Source organism: Sminthopsis crassicaudata, chromosome 1, assembly GCF_048593235.1.
Source record: "Sminthopsis crassicaudata isolate SCR6 chromosome 1, ASM4859323v1, whole genome shotgun sequence".
Lineage (NCBI taxonomy): Eukaryota > Metazoa > Chordata > Mammalia > Dasyuromorphia > Dasyuridae > Sminthopsis > Sminthopsis crassicaudata.
In genome coordinates, this window is record NC_133617.1 from 12,099,453 (window position 1) to 12,120,035 (window position 20,583).

The following is a 20,583-nucleotide window of genomic DNA, read 5'->3' on the forward strand; positions in this document are numbered from 1 at the left end:
GTCATGATCAAAATGACTAAACAATAATATCTAAGGGCTTCATCAGTGACAAGTGAGGGAAAGAATGGAACTTCAGAGCTGGAGAAGGTGCTTAAGTAAAAATGCTAAACTTGGAGCCAGAAAGCAATCTGCACAGTGAAGGTGTCGGCCTAAAAAAGGGTCAAGGAGGGGCCGCTAGGTGGTGCTATAGTGGATAGAGCACCAGCCCTGAAGTCGGGAGGACCTGAGTTCGAATGTGACTTCAGACATTTAACATTTCCTGACTGTGTGACCCTGGGCAAGTCACTTAACCCCGATTATCTCAGCTGCCCCTCCCAAATCCAAAAATTTTGGAGACTCTTGATGAACATGCCCTAAATGGATGCAATGTAGCCCAATAAACATTTATTAAGCTCTGATGTGCCCTGGGCTGTGTTGGGGATACATTTAATAAAAACAAAAAGAGTTCTTGCCTCAAGGAGTTTACAAAGTAAAGACTGTAATCTTTACAGTGTAAAACTTTACAAAGAATGATCAGAAGCAGGACTCTTACTCCAAAAAACCTTCAGCAGAATCTCCAAACTAGACCAGATCTCTTGGTCCTCCCGGACCTGAACAAGAAGACCCTCCAAAAGCTCCCTGTTCACTCTTCCACAGGCTCCCTCCTCGGTCATCTTGTTTATGGCAATGCAGGCCTTCTGGAACCAGTGAGGAGGCAGCCAGATCAGCCCAGATCCTGCTCCTCTGCGGTGAAAAAATATGTAAACAAATCAATCTAGCTCTGGCAGGACGACTTCCTGACCAGGTAAGAATATTTATTGGTCAGAGGTAACATTTCCATAGGGATTTAAGTTTTGCAAAGCACTTTGTAGAGGTGGAAAGTACATATATTATCCCCATTTTACAGACCAGGAAACTGAGGGTTAGATGAAATGATTTGTCCATGGCTGCACCGCTGATAAATGTCAGAGGCAGGATTTTACTTCATCCACCCTGTAGAGAGTCAGTCAACAAACAGTTTCAGCTATTACGTGCCAGGTCCTGGGCTGAGCTCTGGGCATACAAAAATGGGCAGAAAATGGCCCCTGAAACTCTCAAGTTTAATGGGGGAGACGACATTCAAAGAACCATGTATAAGATAGGGACACCATCTCATTCCTGGTCCCCATCATCCAATCCGCTGCCCCCTAGAATTTCTCTCAGATCCCATTCCCCCATTTACATTCATTCTACAGCCACTCACTTGGACTAGACAAGTCTCCTAACTTGTCCTTGGTCTTTCAATGCTCTTGGATTTGTACCCGTCCCTGCCCAAGAACTCTCCCTAAAACAGAGATCTGCTAAAGAGCATTCAGCTGCTCCCCACTGCTGAAAGAATAAAGGTTAATACTTTTTTATCCCAAGCCCTCCACAATTTGGCCTGAATTTTCTTTTTCAGCCTTATCTCCCACTCCTTCCCTCTGTGTTCCGGTCACACTAAATTGCTCCAAACTTGCCTCTTGTTTCTGTTGGGGAGGATGCAGGGAGTGAGTTGTAGTCTAATCCCCATCCTTACCTGCTGAAACCTTTCCCAGACTTCTAGGCCAGGTGCTTCCCTACACAAAGCCTCCTCTAGAGCTCTTGTTACCCAGCTTCCAAACAAGAGACATTCTGCATGCGGGGAACCTGACTCCGGATCAGTGGAGGAGTGGGGGGCAGTGCTGTGGGTACACGATGGAGCTTAGAGCTCAGAGGCCCCTCCCTCCAGGGAGGTGAGGGAGACTTCCCCACCACTTGTCCCTGCTTCCTCAGCATTCTAGAGCAGGGTTCTTAGCCTGAGGTCCCCTGGAGCCTCGCACTTTTCTCAAGAGCTCCATGGAGAAATTTCAGGGGGTCCCTGAATTTGGATAGAAAAAAACCTACATTTTTATTGTCATGAATGTCAGGTGCAGTTGATTTTGGGTGTTCGAAAACATGATTCTGAGAAGGGGCCCACGGGCTGCTCCTGGCTGCCAACGGGGACCAAAACATGATCTTCCCAAAGACGGGGAGCCCTTCACTGGACACTCCTAGAACCGTCTTCCTTAGGTGAGGGTTGGAGCTGGAAGCTCACCTTGTCCCAGTAAGGAGGCCAATTGGTCATTTGTGGGGCTTGGAGGGAAGAATCTAAGCTTGGGAGTGTAAAAGAAGGGCCCCTTGGCCGGGCGGTCAGGGAAGTGGAGGACTTTGTGCCCCCAGCCCCAAGCTGTTTGAGGGGGCAGCCCAGTCCTCCTGGGCAGACTCCCAGAAGCCAAAGCTATCGTGCTTTGGCTCTGTGGGGTGGGGGGTGGGGTCAGAGCTCGGCTTATATTTATTGATGTCACAGGTGGGCTGTGTGCATTAGCATTTATTTAGATTTTTAGCTGATTTTGCTTTAGATCATTGAGATAATCCAGGTGGCCACATAATCTTAGCTGGGGGGGGGGGCACAGAGCTGGCAGTCCCAGCTGGAAGATCAGAGGTCTCTGATCTCTGTCTTATCTCCCTTTCTCATACAGAAGCCTTTTGAGAGCAGAGCAAGCCTGTGACTTCCTTATTGGTCTTTCTAACCTTGGCACCTCACCCCAAAGGATGCTGGGTTGTGGAAGGAGTGCTGGACCAGAAATCAGGAAGTCCTGAGTTTGAATCCTTTCTCCTGTATTTATTAGCTGTATAACCCTGGGCAGGTCACTATCTAAGCCTCAGTTTCTATAAAATGATAATAATAATAATAATAATAATAATAATAATAATAATAGCACCGCCCGCCCAGGATTGTTGTGAGGATCACATGGGGGAATATTTGCAAAACTTCAAGCTATCATGAGAATTATTATTAGCCCAGTGGTGTGGGCCCAGCTCAGTTGATTTAAAAACGCCAAGTCGGGACCTCGCAGGAACCACCTTCGGCTACCCAAGGGTATCTGAGACTCCAAATGGTTCATTCTACTTTCTCAGCCCCCCGAGGTAGAGATGGGCCCATGATTCAAACGCAGGGGCAGTGCGCTCTGATGGTTAGAGAGTGAGTAGGTCTGAGAATCCGGAGGGCCTGGGTTCCAGTGTTCCCCTTGTGGAATCACTTTAACACCTCTAGGTAAATTAAAGCAGGTGCTGATCTGCATTGAGAGAGGGAGTTCCTCAGCTGGGAGTTCCCTGTGCTGCAGAAATCACAAGCCCGGCTCTGGGCAGTCAACAAACATTTATTAAAACACGGTATCGGGCAGGGTTCTGAGCCAGACAGAATATGCAGCAAGCAAAAGATCCCCGACTCTTCCCCTTGGGTGTATAGAGCGCGGCCGGCCTTCTCAGGAAAGGAAGGTTTTTTCACTTCCGGCAGGATCTACTGCAAAGACTCAGAGGCAATTAGTGGCAATATGGCCAGATACAGGACCAGCATCTTGTTGGGACGATGGAGGAGAAGATGGTGTTGCTATTTCTAACAGGAACACACAAAAAGTGTGCTTTTCTAAATGGCCTCCCCCCAAAAAAAAATCATTTCATCATTTTAGAGCTCAAGTAGGAGTGTATCAGTGAATTTTAACAACAGGCTCTTGAGATGGTGGGGGGAATGTTTAACAACAAGCTCTTGGGATGGAGGGGAAATGGATGTGGATGTCTGACTCATTTATGTTGACTTGGCTTTCTTAACATTTTCTCCATCACTTTCTTAAGTCTAAGCGATCATCAAAACTGCAAATCAAGCCCTGATGGCTTGCCAATTTCTGAGTGCTAAAAGGCTCATATTGAAAATTTAACAATCGACTCTCACATTTAACAATCGACTCTCACATTTAATAATCGACTCTCACGGCCTCAATGAGATGATTCCAGCACTCTCCTGGCTGGAAGATCTTGGGGATCATACAGTTAACAGTCCCATTTTACAGAGGAAAAAAAAGCAAGTTTAAAAAAGATTAAACAAATTGCCCAAAGTCCTGTAGGTGGTGAGTAGGAAAGGTCTGAGAATTCCTGCTCTCTAACTAACTCTCCTCCTCCTGGGGTTGGGCTACGCCATCAGTTAGGTCCTTTCTGCTCTCCAGTTCTAGAATTAGAGGTTTAGAAGGTCCCATGATTCTTTGTAGAGAGTGCAAACTTACTTCAAGGGACTGGGGGTTCCATCTGCATTACGGTTATAGGTGAGGTCTTGTGGGAATCGCTGGATCGATATTCTTTTTCATTCCTCTTAAATGACCGCAGGCACAGGGCGGGAGGAGGGATTCCCGGCTCTCTCGCAGCGTGAGTCGCCAGGCAGTTTGGGGCCAATCGCTGGGTTCTGTCTCGCGCCCCACTATTGGCCAGCCCCCCAAATGCCAAAGGCAGAGACAGTGAGGGTCCTTGGAATCCCAGGGGCTGGGAGGATGCCAGAGTCAGGGACGGACCTCAGGAATCACGGTGTCCACAGAAGCTGGGAGGATGCCAGATCCCTGGAATCACAGTATCTCGGGGACAGATGGCAGGAATCCCAGTGTCCCTAGAGATGGGAGGATTCCAGATCGCAGGCCCACAGGGGCTGGGAGGATGCCAGGGGGAGGCGGTTCCACCGTGTTTCCCGTGTATATTTCCCGTCGAGGACCCCTTTTTTTCCTCTAGGTTCCAACCAGAGACATTAGGAGACCCCTATGGTTAGCCTAGAGCTATCTCTGCGTGTGCTGCCTCCATACAAACTCGCTGAAACCGCTGTGCAATCTGCCAGCAAGCATTTATTAAGCACCTTCCATGTGCCAGCAAGCATTTATTAAGCACCTCCCAGGTGTCCGGCGCTGTCCTTGGTGCTGGGGATCCGCAGAAGGGCCCCTCCCAGTCCCCGCTCGTCCCGGCGGGGAGGGAGGGTGCGGGGGAGGGGGGGACCCTCCGCGGGCAGCTTGGCGCGGAGCAGGCAAAGTCCGGACCACCTGGGAGTGACCGCCGCGGGCAGGCGGGCTCGGGAGATGGAGGAGGACGGGCCAGGGTTCTGCTGGAGAGAGCGGGCGCCTGGGCGGGTGGCTTCCGCTCTCCTCCCCTGCCCCTTCCTCCTTCCCCGCTTTCCCCTGAGCTCGGCGCCGCCTCTCCGGACTCCGAGCCTTTGCCCGGGCCGTACCCCACGCCTGGAATCCTCCTCCTCCCGGGTCTCCCGGCTCCCGAGAGTCAGCCTCCCGTCCGAGGCCTCTCCCTCCCCCCGCCGCCGGCGCCTTCTCCTTCGGGTCTCCTCTCGCTCGCAGGGCCCGGAGCTCACAAACACCTCACGTTCCCCACGTCTCCTCCATTGGCCCTGAGAGCGGGCCCGGGGCCTGCGTCTTTTCGTCTCCCCGGGGCTTAGCGCGGCACACAGTAGGCGCTTAATAAATGTGTGCTCCGCTCTCCAGAGACCTGGATTTCTAGGACTCTTCCGTCCGCCCCCTCCCCCCAGGCTGAGGCGCTGAGCCGGGCCGCGCGCCGAGTGGCGGAAGGGTTTCCGAATCGGGGACGGGTCTGGGGTCTCGCAGGGTCCGCGCCTTTGGGCCGGGCGGGCCCCCAGCGCCAGCGGGGGGGCGGGGCTCCTCGGGGCGGGGGCCCCAGTGGGCAGCGCCCCCTTAGCGTGCCGTTCTCTGGCCTTGGCTGCGGGCGGAGCGGGGAAAGCGCCCCGCGCGCGTCTCTGGCGGGGTGGGGGAGGGGACGCGGGAGGAGGGGCGCACGGCTGGCACCTGTGGGCCTCCCTGCGCCCCAGGCGGGCGGGCTGGAGAAGCGAGCGCGCCTTAGGACCCAGGAGCTGCCCGGCCGCCGCCGCCGCCGCCGCGAACGCCCTCCGCTCGGGGCCGGGGGGAGGCTGTTTACCAGGAGCGAGCAGCGGGCGAGCCTCGGAGCGATCCGCAGCAGTCCGCCCCGGGCAGCCAGGCGTGGGGACGGAGGATGCGCTCCGGCTCGGCCCGGCGCCCCGGGGGGCAGCCGCCCTGGGGGCCCGCGCTGCTCCTGGGCGCCGCGCTCCTGGGCGCAGCCTCGGGCTCCCGGGGAGGTGAGCCCCGCGCCGACCCGCAACTTCCCCGGGAGTTGGGGGAGGCGGGAGGGGGGGAGCGCGGCGCTTCGCGGCTGCCCGGCAGCGGGCACGTCGTCCGAGGAAGCGGCTGGAGCCCGGGACGCGGGGCCGGGACAAAGGCGGCCGGGGCAGCTCGGACCCGCCGGGCATCCCTGGCTCGGCGCCTCGGCCTCCCGCTGTCCGCTCCGCAGGCGCCGCGGGCGGGGGGCAGCTGCCCCAGCTCCCCTTCTGTAGCTCTCTCTGATTTCCTGCTGCGCTCAGAGGGGGGGGGTTCCAGCTGAAGGCTTGGGGGGGGGGGCGGATCTGGAGTCACGTCTAGTTTACATAACTGGAACAATTCTGTCCCGAGCACCCGGGGCAGGGCGGGGGCGGGGGGAGGGGGGTGCTTGGGAGCTGGACGCTCACCCACCGACCCGGATCCTCGGGGTGGGAGAGGCCGCCAAGAGCCGGCCCCCAGGCACACAGTGGGCTTGGAACGGCCCCGGGCCCCTCCATTGTCTGGTACATCCTACAGGTGAGGAAACTGACCCCCGAGAGGGGCAGAAGTGGCCGGTCGTGTCCCGGCGCTCTGCCTCTGCTTCTCCTCCCCCCTCCCCCCCGCTACCCCTCCCCCGTGCTCTGCTGCTTCCAAGGGGCCCGGGGCTACATCAGCCAGTAGTCTGTGCCCCTGGAGACGCAAACGCCTGCCTTCTGTTCACAGGCTGCTTCTGGGACCGGGGGCATCTGTACAAGGCGGACCAGGCCGCCTCCGCCGACGGACTGCTCTGCCTCAACTGGCAGGAGGTGCAAAGGCGGGGGGCAGAGACCCGAACCACTGGTGAGAGGGGGAGAGGGGGGTCCGAGTGACGGGTGGGCAAGGGAGTGGATGGGAGCGTTCAGAGGCTTTACGGGGGGCGGGGATGAATGGGGGGGTCAGGAGCAGAGCGCTTGAAGGACATGAGCAGTGAGGGAGGAGATGCACTGGGAGCCAGGAGAGGAGTTCTGAGATGAGAGAAGAATCCAAGAATACGAGGGGGTGGCTGGGAGCAGAGAGGTGAAGGGGAGGAGGAGGTGAGGAGGGAAGGTTTAAGGGAGGGGAGAAGTGAGGGAGGAACTCGGGTGAGCGAGAAAAGGGAGGGAGGGAGGAGGTGGCGGAGGAGAGTGAGAAGAGATGGAAGGGAAGAGGAGGGAGAAGAAAACGGAGGAGGAGATGAAGGTGAGGAGGAGAGAAAAGAAGGGAGGGGAGGGGAGGGAAGATTTAAGGAAAATGAAGGAGGAAATGAGGGAGGTGAGGAGATGGAAGAGAAGATGAGGGAGAAGAAGAGAGTGAGATGAAGGAGGTGAGGAAGATGAAGGTGAGGAAGCTGAAGGAGAGGGGGAAGGGAGGAAAGAAGATAAGGGAGGAAAGAAGATAAGGGACGATTTAAGGAAAGTGAAGGAGGAAACGAGGGAAGAGGTGGAGGAGATGAGGGAGCTGAAGGAGGAGAGTGGGGAGGGGCGGGGTCTGGCTCCTTGGTCCCGCCCTCCCGGCTCTCACCGCCCTCCCCCCTCGCTCTCCGCAGATGCGGCCCCAGGCCCGAGAAGGGCCTTGGAGAACCACAGCTTCTGCCGGAACCCGGACTCGGACGCAGCCGGGCCCTGGTGCTACGTGAGGGGCTCCTCGGGAGCTCCCGAGAAGCGGCGCTGCGAGCCCATCCTGTGCGCAGGTACCACTGTCCGGGCCGTCTCGGCACCGCCCCCCGCTCGCCATTGGCCTAGCATCTGGCTCCGTCCCTAACTCCTCCCCCAGAGAACCTCCCCGCCCCTTATCCTCCCTTTGGCCCGGGCTCTGACCCCGCCCCTCCTCTGACTCCGCCTCAGGATCCGCCCCCTCCCCCTCGCCATTGGCCGCGGCTGTCTCCGGGCCTTGGTGCTGCCCTCCCATTGGCTGTGGGGGCCACTCCCCATGAGCTCATCCTCTGCTAGCCGCTGGTAAACAAGTGTTTTCAAAGAACCTGTGCGAGTCTGGGACGTAGGGGGGGCATTGAGGCAGGGAAGAGCAAAGGAGGTCTCAGCTGGGGGGGAGGGGGAGACCCCAAGTGTGGGATTCCAGATCTAGAGCTGGAGGGGCCCCAGAGATCCTCGAGACCATCCAGTGTCATAGATTGGGAAACTGAGGCCAGAGAAGGAAAAAGTGAGAAAGGGCAAAGTGACGGAAGCCGGAGGAGGATCAGGGTTCTAGGATCCTACTGAGATCAGAGCTGGGAGGAGCCTGAGGACAGGGTGTGTCAGGGCTGGGAGGGGCCTGAGGGCAGGGCTGGGAGGGGCCTGAGGGCAGGGAGGGGCCTGAGGCCAGGGCGTGTCAGGGCTGGGAGGGGCCTGAGGGCAGGGAGGGCAGGGCTGGGAGGGGCCTGGGGCTGGAGTGTCAGGGCTGGAGGAGCCTGGGGCCAGGGCGTGTCAGGACTGGGAGGGGCCGAGGGCAGGGAGGGCAGGGCTGGGAGAGGCCTGAGGCCAGGGCGTGTCAGGGCTGGGAGGGGCCTGGGGACAGGGCGTGTCCCGGGTGGGAGGGGCCTGAGGCAGGGCGTGTCTGGGATGGGAGGGGGCAGGCCTGGGAGGGGCCTGAGCGCAGGGAGGGCAGGGCTGGGAGGGGCCTGGGGACAGAGAGGGCAGGGCTGGGAGGGGCCTGAGGCCAGGGCGTGTCAGGGCTGGGAGGGGCCTGAGGGCAGGGAGGGCAGGGCTGGGAGGGGCCTGGGGCTGGAGTGTCAGGGTTGGGAGGGGCCTGAGGCCAGGGCGTGTCAGGGCTGGGAGGGGCCTGGGGACAGGGCGTGTCCCGGGTGGGAGGGGCCTGAGGACAGGGGGTGTCAGAGCTGGGAGGTCCACTTTTCCTCTGGGGAAACTGAGGCTCACTGAGGGGCAGTTGGAGTTTGTCGCTTCCCGCACCCAGGGGAAGAAAGTCTTTGCCGTGAGCCAGCGTCCTGCCGGGCGAGCTCGGACCTGGTCCTCAGGCACCCATGCTCCCATCAAGTGACCCTCCCCCGCCCACCCCTCACTGCCCCCCACCCGGGGTTGCACAATCTGCTGTCTGCATAAGACTTGCTCAAAACGGCCCGTGGCTGGACACGATGGTTGCCGCCGGAAGTAAATTAGGGCCTGTTGCAGCTATAGACAAGAGAAGAGTTTATTGTGACCAGATGAGACAGAGAGGATCATGGGAGGCAGAATAGGACATTTCCTTCCGTGCCGTTCAGGGTTAGCAGCCTGCGGGGGAGCCTGGAGCTCTGGGTTTGAGTCTTGCCTTGCCCGCCCCCATCCTGGTGGAACTCTTGCTGACCCTTAAGGGGCTGCCCACAGTTCCCAGAGGCTGTTGGAGGAAGCTGCCGTCTCACCCAGGCGGGAGTCACTGGCTCCTCCCGAGCCCCAGGAAGGTTGTGTAGCCCCCCACCCCCACATAGCCAGTACTTGGCAAAGCCGGGATTCGAATCCTGGTCCTAACCTCCTGTCAGGCACCGCTCATCCAGACAACGCTCAGAGAACGAGTCAGTAGCATTTCCTAAGCACCTGCAAGGGCCCCTGCTACGTGCCAAGGACCAAGTTCTGGAGAAACAAAGAAGGGCAAAAGCATGAGATCTGGGAGCCTGCAATGACCCCCCAAAATGAGGAGACCCCGGACAAAACGGCGCTCGGGAGTGGCTGACTTTACACGGAGGCAGTTAGTGAGGGGAATAATGATAGCTAAAGTTTACACAGTATGCTAAGGTTGTAGACACCCTCTGTCCCTCGCTGCTTGTGGAGGGGCCCTTTCCCCATCTGACCTGCTCCCCTCCGTGGGATGGCCTCCCCCCCCCCACTTGTGACATTCTCCCGATGCCCGGAATGACCTTTTCCATCTGCAGGCTCCCCTACTCAGAAAACACCGCCCCTCACCGCGGCTGCAGGGGCGTCTCAGGGACCGCGAGGGGCCGACGGGGAAGTGTTCGAGGTGGCAGACTCTCTGCCCTCCCACAGTGAGTCGGCAGCCGTGCAGCCCGTGATTGGGGTCAGCCAGAGAGTGAGGATGTCAGAGAAGAAGGACCTCGGAACGCTGGGTAAGCCCCGTCCTGTTCCCGGCAGCCCCCGGCCGGCCCCGGCCCCTCCTCTCCGACGACTGCCCCGGGGTCACCCTGCCTCCCCCTGGAAGGTCACCCTGTCTCTTCACAGGCTACGTGCTGGGAATCACCATGACGGCGGTCATCGTCACCATCGGTGCCGGCGTCGTCCTGGGCTACGTCTACAAGAGGTCAGTGTCTTAGGGACCGCGGCCTGGGTGGGTCTGCCGCGTCCGGGCGGAGTGGCAGATGGGAGAGGGTCCGGACTCATAGCGTGGGCCTGGGGACGTTTCTGTAAAACGAGGCCGTAGGGTTAAATGTGGACTGGACGCCTCTGAGGTTGCTGGAGGAGTAATGTACGCAGGGCTGCTCACTCCGTGGTCTTCCCGAGGGGTGGGTGAGGCGGTCCCACTGGACCGCCTGGGAAGCGTGCACCAGCCCTCGCTTAGGGCTCTGGGGCACGAGGGGACGCAGGATTTTGTTTTTACTTTACTCCCCAGTTTTTATTGACAGAGAACCTAGCATACAGCAAGTGCCTAATGAATGCTTGTTGACTTAGCCTGGCCAGGGTCTATCCCAAGGGCGGCTGGCTCCTTGCGCTTTTGGCATTCAAGGCCTGAATTTCTTCAGCGATGAGCTTGCCTTGGGCCTGGCCATCTGAAGTGGACAGGGTCGGGACATAGCCTCCCCCCTCCCCCGGTATGTTCAGAGGACACCGAGTTAAAATAACCATCAAGGGCGGTGTTGAAAGGGGGAAGCCACTGAAGGGAGGCACAGGGACGATGGCCGGAGAGTTCCCAGGGCTGCCCATCCTCCGCCCTAGAACACCAGGGAGCAGACTGAAATGGGGGGCGGGGCGGCCTGCCTTGGTCTCCCCTGTTAGTGCATGATTGGGACAGAGGTGCCTGCTCCCTCCTAGGCACAGTGGGGGGTGCAGAATAAAGCGCTGGTGCTGCTAGGGGACCCTGCTCCTTGAAACTTTTGCTGACCTCGGGAGCGGGGTGCTCAGGGCCGGGCGGCCACCTCAGCTCGGTGCTGGCCCACAGCAGGAAGCCCCTCCCCCACACTTGCCCCTCCCTCCCTGTAGGGTGCGGGGGGAGCCCATCTCCCGGCCTCTGGGGAGGGCACTTGGGCCTTCTGGGTGCCTGCCTCCATTTTGCTGCTCCCTGTGTGGTCCCAAAGAGCCTAGAATAGGCAGAGGTCAGGCCCAAGTTCCTCTTGGAGCCGATTTTAACCCTTTTCCACGCCAGGCCGGCCAGGCCCCGAAGGCCCCGCGCTGGGAAGCCTCGTTCTTGTGCGGGGGGAGAGCGACTGCCTGGAGGCCAGTGGGGCGTCTGGGGCAGAGCCGCCCAGAGGGGCGAGGCTCCCCCACTTGGAGGGCTGAGCAGGACGCTGGGATTCCTGGTCGCAGTCAGGGCTCGATGGAGGCGAAGCGGCATTAGCTACGTCTCGGTCTTCCTGCCTGGCCGTGTCCATTTGGGGTTCGGGGTTGCAAGGACATCTGGCCTGATAGCTTTGTTTTAGAGGGGGGCCTGAGGCTCAGGGAGGGACAGGCCCCCGGCCCCTCTCCCCGGACTCAGTTTGTCCGGCTTGGCCACCCACGCCGGCTGTGGCCGGGGCCGTCGGAAGAAGCCGGCTGGGCCCTGCGAGCCTTTTCTGGGCCTCTTCGGCCCGGGGAGGGGCAGCGAGGGAGGTTCGCAGCCGGGTGCCCGCTGAGCCGCGGGTCGGCTCCCTTGGCGTCCCTCCCTGCCCCGTTTGCGGCCAGGCTCCTGTTTCTGGCCCTTAGCGAGGCAGGAATCGGGTTACTGCGGATCTGGGGGATGGAGCTTTCCATTAGCCGGGAGGGTGCGGGCAGCGGAGGAGGTGCCCCTCGAAAAGAAAGGGTGATGGGGGCCGTGGGGGCTGGGCACCGGCCCGGGAGTGTGGGAGCCGGCGGCCTGGAGGGGCCCGGGCTGCAGCAGCTGCTCTGGGGTCTGGAGGCCTCCCCAGACAGGCAGGGCTCCAGGGCAGCTCTTGTTCACTGATAAAAGGAAGGAAAGCCTGTAAGCTTATGCCGCTCCGCCCCCCCTCCCCCAGGAAGGGAGGGGAGACTCAGTGAATGCGGGATTTGTTCTTCCAGGCCACAACAACGGACCTTTGTGGTCCCCTGAGCCAGGCCAGGAGAAAGGGGCTCCCAGCCCTGCTGTTTGCATACCAGGCCTCAGTTTCCCCATCTGAAATGGAGCTGACCGTGCTGGGAGTCCCAGCGGGGGAGAGTCTGTGTCCCCCAGGGCCGCCCCCTCCCGCTGAGCATCCCGGGCCAGCTCCCACGTCTCGGGAGGGGGCGGGGCCTGCCTCTGTCAGGAGGACAGGCAGGGGAGGGCCCCCGGAACTGAGCAGCGGGACAGGTTCCGGACCGGCATTTGCTCGGTGTCCCTCCTGCTTGTTCCTGGCGGGCTGCTGGGCGCCGAGCCGGGCAGGGCTGTTCCCGGCGACTCGGTCTGGGCCTTTTGCCCACAGTGAGGCAGGCGGCCTGGGGTTTAGACTGGAGACTCGGGTGCGAATCTCACCTCTGCCTCATACCCCCCGGTGGGCCACGGCCCCTTCCGTGGGAGCCTTGCGGATCTTGTGGCGCAGCTCCCCCTGGAGGAGGCCGCCTGCCCTTTGTGTCCTGATGTTTAAATGCTCCCTAAGCGAGTCCCCAGAGCCAGCCCTTTCAGCCGCTAAGATCCCAGGTCTGGAAGGGGACTCCGAGGCCCTCCGAGTCCAGCCCCCTCCTTTTATAAAGGGGGAAACTGAGGCCCAGGACGGTGAAGGCCCCACAGCTAGAAATGGCGGCACAGGATCCAAACGTGGTCCTGTGAGCCCCCAGCTCTAGGTCTTGAAGAGAGGCCAGAGGCCAGCCGGTCCACCCCTCATCTTCCAGCAAGGGAAACTGAGGCACAGGGAGACTTGCTCCTTTTTCTCTTCCACCCAACCATCAGTTGTTAAACACCTTCTATGTGTCAAGCACGGTGCTAAGTGCCAGTCTCCCTGGTGCTTGAGATAAGCGAGAGGAGGACTCTAGGCGGGAACCCTGGCTCAATATTCCCCGTTTTCACTCTTTCCGTCAGGGGCAAGGACTTCAAAGAGCACCGCGAACAGAAAACCTACGAGCGGGAGATGCAGCGCGTCACCCTGCCCCTGTCTGCCTTCATGAACCCTGCGTGTGAGATCGTGGACGAGAAAACCATCGTCATTCACGCCCACCGGACTCCCGGGGAGGACGTCAAGGATGGCAACGCTCCCCTCATGGGCCAGGCTGGCACGCCGGGGGCCTGAGCTGGTGGCCGGTGGCCAGGAGACCTCACCGCCACTGCCATCCTAGGCCAGCCCCCTTCCCAGGGCAGGAGGGACCCTCGTCTTCTGTTAGGGTGTTTTTTGGGTGAATTCCAGAGACAGAGGGCCCCGCTCCCTCGCTCGGGCCTCCGTCCCTTAGGGCAGGACTGTGCTCGGCGGTGGAGATAACTGGCAGCGGCTGTCTGCAGGGGCTGTCCCTCGGACAGGGATGGGGACCAATGCCACGTCTTCCCTCTGTGTCCCAATTCCACATGGCCACGGCTCCTCCCCCGTCCCCGCCTCCGGGGGGTGCATGGCACATAGGGACTGTTACCTTCTCTTTCAGGAAAAACAGGAGCTTCGGGGCAGGGTGGGCTGGTGAGTCGGGGAGACTTGGAGGGAGCTCCCAGTTGTGTTTGTGGCCCTTTGAAGCCATAAACTCAGTTTTTGCACTTACGAGACACGGCCGAGAGAGCTAGAAATGAGGGAGCTCGGGCCGGGTCCAGGGGGACTGCAGCCCGGGGCCAGCCCTCATCCCAGGGAGAAAAGCGAATGATTGTTCCGTGTAGACAGAGGGCTGGCCACAGGTGCCTTAGGCCAGCACAGGGAGTCAGAGCCAGCAGCTCTAAATGGGGAGGACGACGGGGAGCAAGGGACGGTATTTTAGGGTCCACGACGGTCCAAGGACCCAGAAATGGCATCGGTGAATGATCTTGGGCTGGGTCCTCCAGGCGTCCCCCAGGAGGTTCCAGCAGAAGCTCCAGGGTAATGAGGGCGAGGGCTCACCGCGTAGGCTTCCTCCCTCTGCCGGCCCATGGCTGCGCTGGATGGGGGTCGCCAGCCGGCCTTGCTCCCGGGGGTTCCACCTCTCATTGCTCCTCACGAGGCCTTAGGAAGGGGGCGCTTCCCCATCTGCACCTGCTCGCCCGCTCCAAGTCCAGGCAGTCCCAGGGGTGTGGGAGTGCACCGGCCCTGGAGGGAAGGGCCCGGCTTGGCGTCCATCCTCCCCGCTGCCCGAGAGGGGGGCCGCCATGTTACTGGTTCTAGCTTTTTGTTGCTGTACCCATTCTCCTGTTTTATATACCTCACTCTAACACCTGCCCATGGAGGCAGGAAACCACTCTGGATTCTACTGGGTAAAAAACACATTAAACAGGACAAAACTCACTGGTGTGTGCCCTCAGCCCTCCCGCCCCGCCCCAGCGAACTCATCCTCGGAGGCCGCTCTCAGTGACCTCCTGGGCTCGGCTGTGGCCGCACCCGGGCCGTGCCATGCAGGGGCAGGCCGGTGCCCAAGCTCTGCCCGCCACAAATACAAGTCGCCCCGGAGAGCGCCATGGAGCACAGAAAGGATCCAGTTCTGCTCAGGCCTCTAGGGTGGGGGGAGAGGGGGAAGGGGCATCTCACTTCTAGCAGGGCTCTCCCCAAGGGGAGTCTGGGCCAAAGGCACTCAGAGAAGGGCTAGAGAAATAGGCCCTGAATTTGGAATCTTCCCCCCAGACTGGGAACCTCGGGCCCTACTGTTCCCCCAAGGAGATCCCTGGGAGCCCAGGCTCGTAGAGGCTGAGAAAAGGGAACACGCATCTGCCGAGTGCCAGCCCAGTGCCAGCTTTGTGTAAAGAGCTTTGCCGCCATCTCGCTGGGTCCTCAGGGCTGCCCTGGCACCGAGACCGGGTCCCTTAGGGGCCGAGCCCGCCCAGACACGACAGGGAAGGTGGCCCAGAAAAGGCAAAGAGGCGGCCTTCCATTCCAAAATGAGTGGCCCCCATAGCATGTTAACATTGGGAGGGGCCCTAGAACAGGGGCTGGCAGGGCTGGTCTTTGCAGACCATGTGACCCAAACTCCTGCTGGCTTCCTAGTGGTTGCACTCCGGCGGAGCTGGGGCAGATGGGCCTTTAGGCTCTCCGTGCTGTCTCTTGCCCAAGCAGAGCCTTTTCCAACAGGGAGAGTGTGTCCGAGATGACCCAAGCCCAAGTAACATTCACCGGCTCCTTCAGCTCCATTTCTTGCTTTATTTACCCAAGTCAACCCCTTGGCCGGGCAGGGCGGTCCGTCCCCAGGTGCCTCCCGGGGAGCGCAGGGCAGTCTCCTCTCCCACCCGAGTGACTTTGCCACGGCCCTCCCCCCCAGGCCCACCACATCCTGCCCTCAGGAGGCCCTGGAGGCCTCGGGCCGATCCCACTCGTTAGGAAAGTAAACTTTAGTCAGGAGACGGGCCGGGGCCACAGGTTGATGACCACAATTTCACGTGTCTGACGGCAGAGCTGATGCAGGAATGTGAAGTGTCCCCTCCCCCGAGCCCCATCTCAGTGACCCCAGCCCCCGTGCCCCGGCTGTCCGGCAAGATGTCTGCCCGCAGGTACGCCCGAGAAGGGAATCCAGCCGCAGCGGCCTTGCCAGCGTCCCTCCAGGCGGGCGGGGTGAGTGGGCCTGGCCAAGGGGCTCATTTCCCTCACTGAGCTTCAGGCGGGGACGTCTCCTCCCTCAGCAGAGAAGCTCGCCCACCCCGGGGACTGAAGAATATGTCCACAGCACCCGCTGTGCTCATCCACAGGTGTCCCTCCGGGCTCGGGTCTCCCAGGCAGGGAGAAGTTCTTCGCCCAATCTGAGAGGTCCCCTGGAGGGGAGGCACGGGCAGAGCAGTGGCATGGCTCGCCATGCTCTGCCCCCACACGTCCGCCCCAGCAGTGGCATGGACAGGCGAGGAGGCCCGGCAGTCCAGCCCGGGACTCCCTGGGGGCAGCTGGGAGGCCCTCGAGGCGGCGGCAGGCTTCTCGGTCCCAGGGGCAGTTCCCGGCCAGCCCCCAAGTCCCGGGCTCTCCCCCGGGCGTTTCTTCACAGCTTGCACTTGAGGGTTGAGTTTAGAGATGGCGAGGGGGCCCCCTGCGCACCCCGGAGATGTGTCTGCCGAGCAGTAGTGTTGGGCACGTTTAAGGGCGCCCCGGATCTGCAGGAAACCTCAGCTGGGCCACACGGGGGCCAGGCCCGTCCCTATGCCCTGCACAGAGCCGGGGCTCCAGGCTGCTCTGGGCCCCCAGCCGGCGGCCGGGGGAGCTTAGGAGAGGGAGTCTCGGCTCAGCCCGTACTGCACGCTCACCTCGTGGTCCAGCTCCTCCAGCTCCGAGGGCAGGGGGATGCCCAGCTCTCCCAGGTACAGGGAAAGTGCTTCGAAGGAATCTTCCAGTTTTGAGAACGGGGGTCTGGAAAACAAAAGCACGTCAGGGCCGGGGATGCTCTGTGGTGGCCACAGGAGTCCGACCCCCAGGAGCTGCCCCCCTTCTGCCTGGCGCCCGGCAGTCCGGCTCACCTCTCCCGGCACAGACCACGAGGCGGTGCCCTTTTACATGGAGAGCAGGCCAAGGCAGGAAACTAAGCCCGGGGGCCCCAGGTGGTCTTTCTGGCCCGCCAGAGGCGAGAATGGGGCGAGGGGCCGGCTGGAACCCCCTCACCAGCACCGCTTACCTGCTCTCAGGCTCCAGTTTGCAGCAGATGGCGGCAAGCGGAAAGAAAGCGGGGGGACAGTCCGTGGGAACAAACTTCTCCCAGAAGAGCTTCACGTTGAGCCCAAAGTCCAGTGTGCGGGGGAGACAGTCGGGGTCGGCGTACACCTGCCCGATGATCTGGAGGGGAGAACCAGGGGGAGTCACCGGGCGGCTGGGGAGACCGGCAGAGCCTGAGACGCTCCGTCCTCTGGCCAGGGTGGACGAGCCCCTAGACCAGACACCCCCTCCAGACTCTCACTGGAGACTGAATCTCATATCCCCCACCTGTCCGAGGGGACATAAGGCCAGAGGGGGACAGAAGGACAAGGTCCTCGCCCTCCACTGTGCCATGAAATGCCAGGCCTGGGGTAGAAGGGGATGCCCTGAGGCACGCTGGGAGGCACTGCGGGCATGGGCGACCCTGAGTGACAGCTCAGAGCCCCAGAGGGAGAGCAGCCCACAGGGAGAAGGCCCATGGAGTGTATGAGCTACACCGAGACCTGCAGGGTTGAGTCAGTGGGCAGGTTAAGGATTCGGAATTGGAGCCTGGGAGGCAGGGTGGAGGCGGCTCCGAGGCCCACAACTGACAGGAGCCCGGGAGGCCCCGAGTCCGATCCCCTCATTTTAGAGAGCGCAGGCTGGGAGCCTTCATGGAGGGAAGAGGCAGAGAGGGCCTAGCTTCCAGGCGCTCGACTGAGGCCCAAGGCTCCTCCACGTGGCACGCTGTGCCAGCTGAGAGAACAGTGATGAGTGCAAGGATCACCCGGCCGTGGAGAAGGAGGGGAGAGTCAAGGAGGGCCGATGGCACTTCCTTTGATGGCATTTTTGGATTTGGGAAGTGCCAGGATCTATGGCCACTCAGAGGCCCGGAGGAAGACTACGAGCAGGCTGTGGGAGCAGGGGGTGAATGGGCTGGTGACAAAGGAAAGGCAGGAAGACCCCGGCAGTCCAGATGGAAAGGAGGCCCCGGATCCTAGTTTGAGGGAGCTACAAAAGGCGAGGTCAAGAAGGCTTTTTATGGATGAGGAAGGCCAGCTCCCGGGCATCAGGGAAGGAGCTGGGGGGTGGGGACCGGCGGGGGGCCGAGAAGGGCAGTCAGCTCCGGCCTTTGCTCTGGACGGCTCGGCCCACCTCTCCATCAAAGAAGCAAGTAAGGAGGAGAGAAGGTGGGAGGAAGTGGAGGAGGAGGAGGAGGACATCCGGCATAGCTGCAATGGGGGGAAGTGAGGGGCTGCCGTGGGCCAGTGAGGGCCCCGCTGAGAACACCCACCCGGAGAGAGCCCCCTGGTGTTTGTGGGACATTCGGCAGTGGCGGCTGGGGGGAGGGGAGGCTGCAGAGGGATGAGACGGCCCTGGGTTCTAGAGCAGCTGAGAGGACTGGAATGGTGACGAAAGGGGGAGCCTGAGAATTCAGGGCCTCGCTGGCCAGGCCGGCACCCGCTGGGCCCCTCACTGCCTCTCACACTCATCGCGGCCTCCTCTGCAATGACCGTCTGCTGACTGCTGTGGCTGGGCTGCACCGGCAAAGGGAGCGGGCCACCAGCTGCTTCCATCGGGCCGTGTGCCCGTCTCGGCCATTTGGCTGCCTCGAGGAGGCATCGCCCTGCCCCGCGCGTGGGGATCTGAGCACTCACCTCACAGAGAACTATTCCAAAGGAGAAGACATCCACAGTCTCATCGTAGCTTTTCCCTAGGGCAACAGCAAAGAGGAGGGATGAGGACTTGCTTCTCGCCAAGGTTCCGAGGCCCAACCTCGGGGAGCAGTGGGGGCAGGGATGCCAGGGCAGGTACTGAGTGACCTTGGCCTTGACCTTCAGGGCCAGGTTGGGGGGTCTTGCAGGGACTTCCGAAGTCCCACGGGGGTAGCAGAATAGCCCCTGGGGGACAAGGGCTCCTCAGAAGGCACGGGAGTGACTGTTTCTACAGCCTTGTCCATGTGGTGCAGCCATGCTTACAGAACTCTAAGTCTAACCGCAAGAGAATGTTCTGAGAGAGGCAGCTAGGTGGCGCAGTGGACAGAGCACCAGCCCTGAATTCAGGAGGACCCGAGTTCAAATCTGGTCTCAGACACTTAACACGTCCTAGCTGTGTGACCCTGGGCAAGTCACTTAACCCCAGCCTCAGGAGGAAAAAAAAAGAGAATATTCTGTGGGCATGGGCCTGGCACAGGGCAGAGCACAAACAAAAGCTGCCCTCCATGTGTCCCAGCCAGGAAAAAGCTCCCGGGCTCGAGCATGAGCTGGAAAAAAGACCCGGCTCAGACAGCCTGGACTCAGCCCTGACCCTGCGGCCACCGAGGAGCTTCTGCAAGCAGGGGAAAGGAGTGACAATGTCTGTGCTCGCCACCCTGAAGGGCTACGAGTGCTGAGAAATCTGCTGCGCCAGAGCTGCCTTCCTGGGGCAGACAGGCAGACTGGCAGGAAGCAGACAGATGGACAGATAGACAGACTGACTGGCAGGCAGGCAGAGGCACATGGGGCAGCATAAAAACAAACGGAATAGCCAAGGGCTTGAGAGTGGCAGCAGCTTGCTAGGGACGTTCTGCTTCTTCAGGAGGTGGGGTGGCAGGAATGCCCAAGACGCTGGGAGGGCGCTGTGGGTACAGAGCCCACGAGGGCACAGGCTTTGGTTGCCAGGCCGAGGACCCTCACCATTGAGCATTTCGGGGGCCATCCAGTAGGGGTTCCCCACCACTGTGTAGCGCTTCTTGCGGTCACTCTTGCGCAGGGTGCGCTTCTTGGTGGAAGCCTTCTCTGAGGACGGCTTCTTCCTCTCCTCCACGATGAGCCTCGAGAGGCCAAAGTCGGCCACCACGACAGTCTTGTCCTGGACAGAGACACAGGGCAGGGCTGTGACCGACCCCTCCAGCCAGAGGGTTTCTCAACAAGCGCGACTCAGTTTTCACAGAAAGCCGTCACAGGTGGGCAGAGCCGGCACCGCGTACCCGCCTCGACAGGGGAAGAAGTGGAGGCTGAGAGGCCAAAGTTGTCCAGCTCTTCAGAGTTGGAGCTGGGGCCCACCCCGGGCTTCAGGGAGCTCTCCAAAACTACCTGGAAACGCTCTGCAGGTGGCCACGGGCCATGGAAGGAGGGCCCAGGAAGATGCCATGTCTGATGGGGCTGGGGGGAGTGGAGAGGAGGGCAGAGTCTGGGAGGGGAGCGTGACTAAGTTTGGGAGCCCCACAGGCCTGGTACACTGGGGCACACAAGACCGGGGTTCACAGAGAGCTGGGACTCACAGGGCGGGGGCACACAGGACTTGGCCTCTAGCCGAGAAGAGAAAAGGTCCTTGCCCTCCCTCGGGAGCTGCTGTTGCCCTGGGCCCCCAGGGTGGGGCAGATGCCCAGCAGGCACTCACCAGCTTGATGAGACAGTTGTGGGAGTTCAGATCTCGGTGAATGATGCACATGGAATGCAGATAGGCCTAGAACGGGAAGGAGTGGTGAGAATGCCAGCCGAGGCCGAGCCCTCTTGTGGGAGCTTGTCGCGGGGCGCTCTCAGAGACCCCTCCCCCGGCTCCTCCACAGCCCCCGGCCCCAGCCCCCCATGCCCGGCTCGCCCGGCCTCCTGCTCCATCTGCCGCCTCCAGGGTGCCCCACTCCTGTTCTTAGGGCCCGTGGCCGGACTTGGTGGAACAAAGTCACCCACTCAGCTGATGGGGGGTTGGGTTCAAGCACGGCCACCCCCTCCCCCCGGGTCTCCAGGCAACGTCCCCTGCTACTTGTGCGAGGCTGCCCACAGGCACGCTCAGCTTTCCCGTCCCCTCCGAAGCAAGAATAAAACTCGGCCGCGGCTT

The 20,583-nt window shown here is 60.8% G+C and overlaps 2 protein-coding genes across 5 annotated transcripts in view; one reads left to right on the plus strand and one right to left on the minus strand.

The window, feature by feature from the left end:
• Positions 1-5,728: 5,728 nt before the first annotated feature.
• On the plus strand, positions 5,729-14,472 carry PIK3IP1 (phosphoinositide-3-kinase interacting protein 1). Its single transcript, XM_074293401.1, has 6 exons — positions 5,729-5,944; positions 6,666-6,782; positions 7,507-7,650; positions 9,817-10,008; positions 10,121-10,199; positions 13,101-14,472. Exons 1-6 carry the CDS (start codon positions 5,842-5,844, stop codon positions 13,306-13,308), a joined length of 843 nt encoding a protein of 280 aa, XP_074149502.1. The 5' UTR covers positions 5,729-5,841; the 3' UTR covers positions 13,309-14,472.
• An 832-nt stretch (positions 14,473-15,304) lies between these two features.
• Positions 15,305-20,583, minus strand: part of LIMK2 (LIM domain kinase 2) — a 56,873-nt gene continuing 51,594 nt past the window's right edge. For 3 of the 4 annotated variants that reach the window (XM_074293369.1, XM_074293385.1, XM_074293376.1), the window contains 5 exons: positions 20,146-20,211; positions 19,440-19,614; positions 18,423-18,478; positions 16,769-16,926; positions 15,305-16,506 (listed from right to left, as the gene is read on the minus strand). In XM_074293369.1, the coding sequence (XP_074149470.1) occupies positions 16,362-16,506; positions 16,769-16,926; positions 18,423-18,478; positions 19,440-19,614; positions 20,146-20,211 (600 nt within the window). In that variant the 3' untranslated portion in view covers positions 15,305-16,361. Of the gene's footprint in view, positions 16,507-16,768; positions 16,961-18,422; positions 18,479-19,408; positions 19,615-20,145; positions 20,212-20,583 lie in introns of all 4 variants that reach the window. The other variant, XM_074293360.1, reaches the window with a different exon arrangement.

What these genes read in the sequence shown, in the direction of transcription:
- PIK3IP1 (XM_074293401.1), top strand. Translation starts at nt 5,842, where the DNA reads ATGCGCTCCGGCTCGGCCCGGCGCCCCGGGGGGCAGCCGCCCTGGGGG. An exon ending in GGCAGAGACCCGAACCACTG is followed by an intron (nt 6,783 to 7,506) that starts GTGAGAGGGGGA and finishes CGCTCTCCGCAG; the next exon opens with ATGCGGCCCCAGGCCCGAGA. An exon ending in CGAGCCCATCCTGTGCGCAG is followed by an intron (nt 7,651 to 9,816) that starts GTACCACTGTCC and finishes TTCCATCTGCAG; the next exon opens with GCTCCCCTACTCAGAAAACA.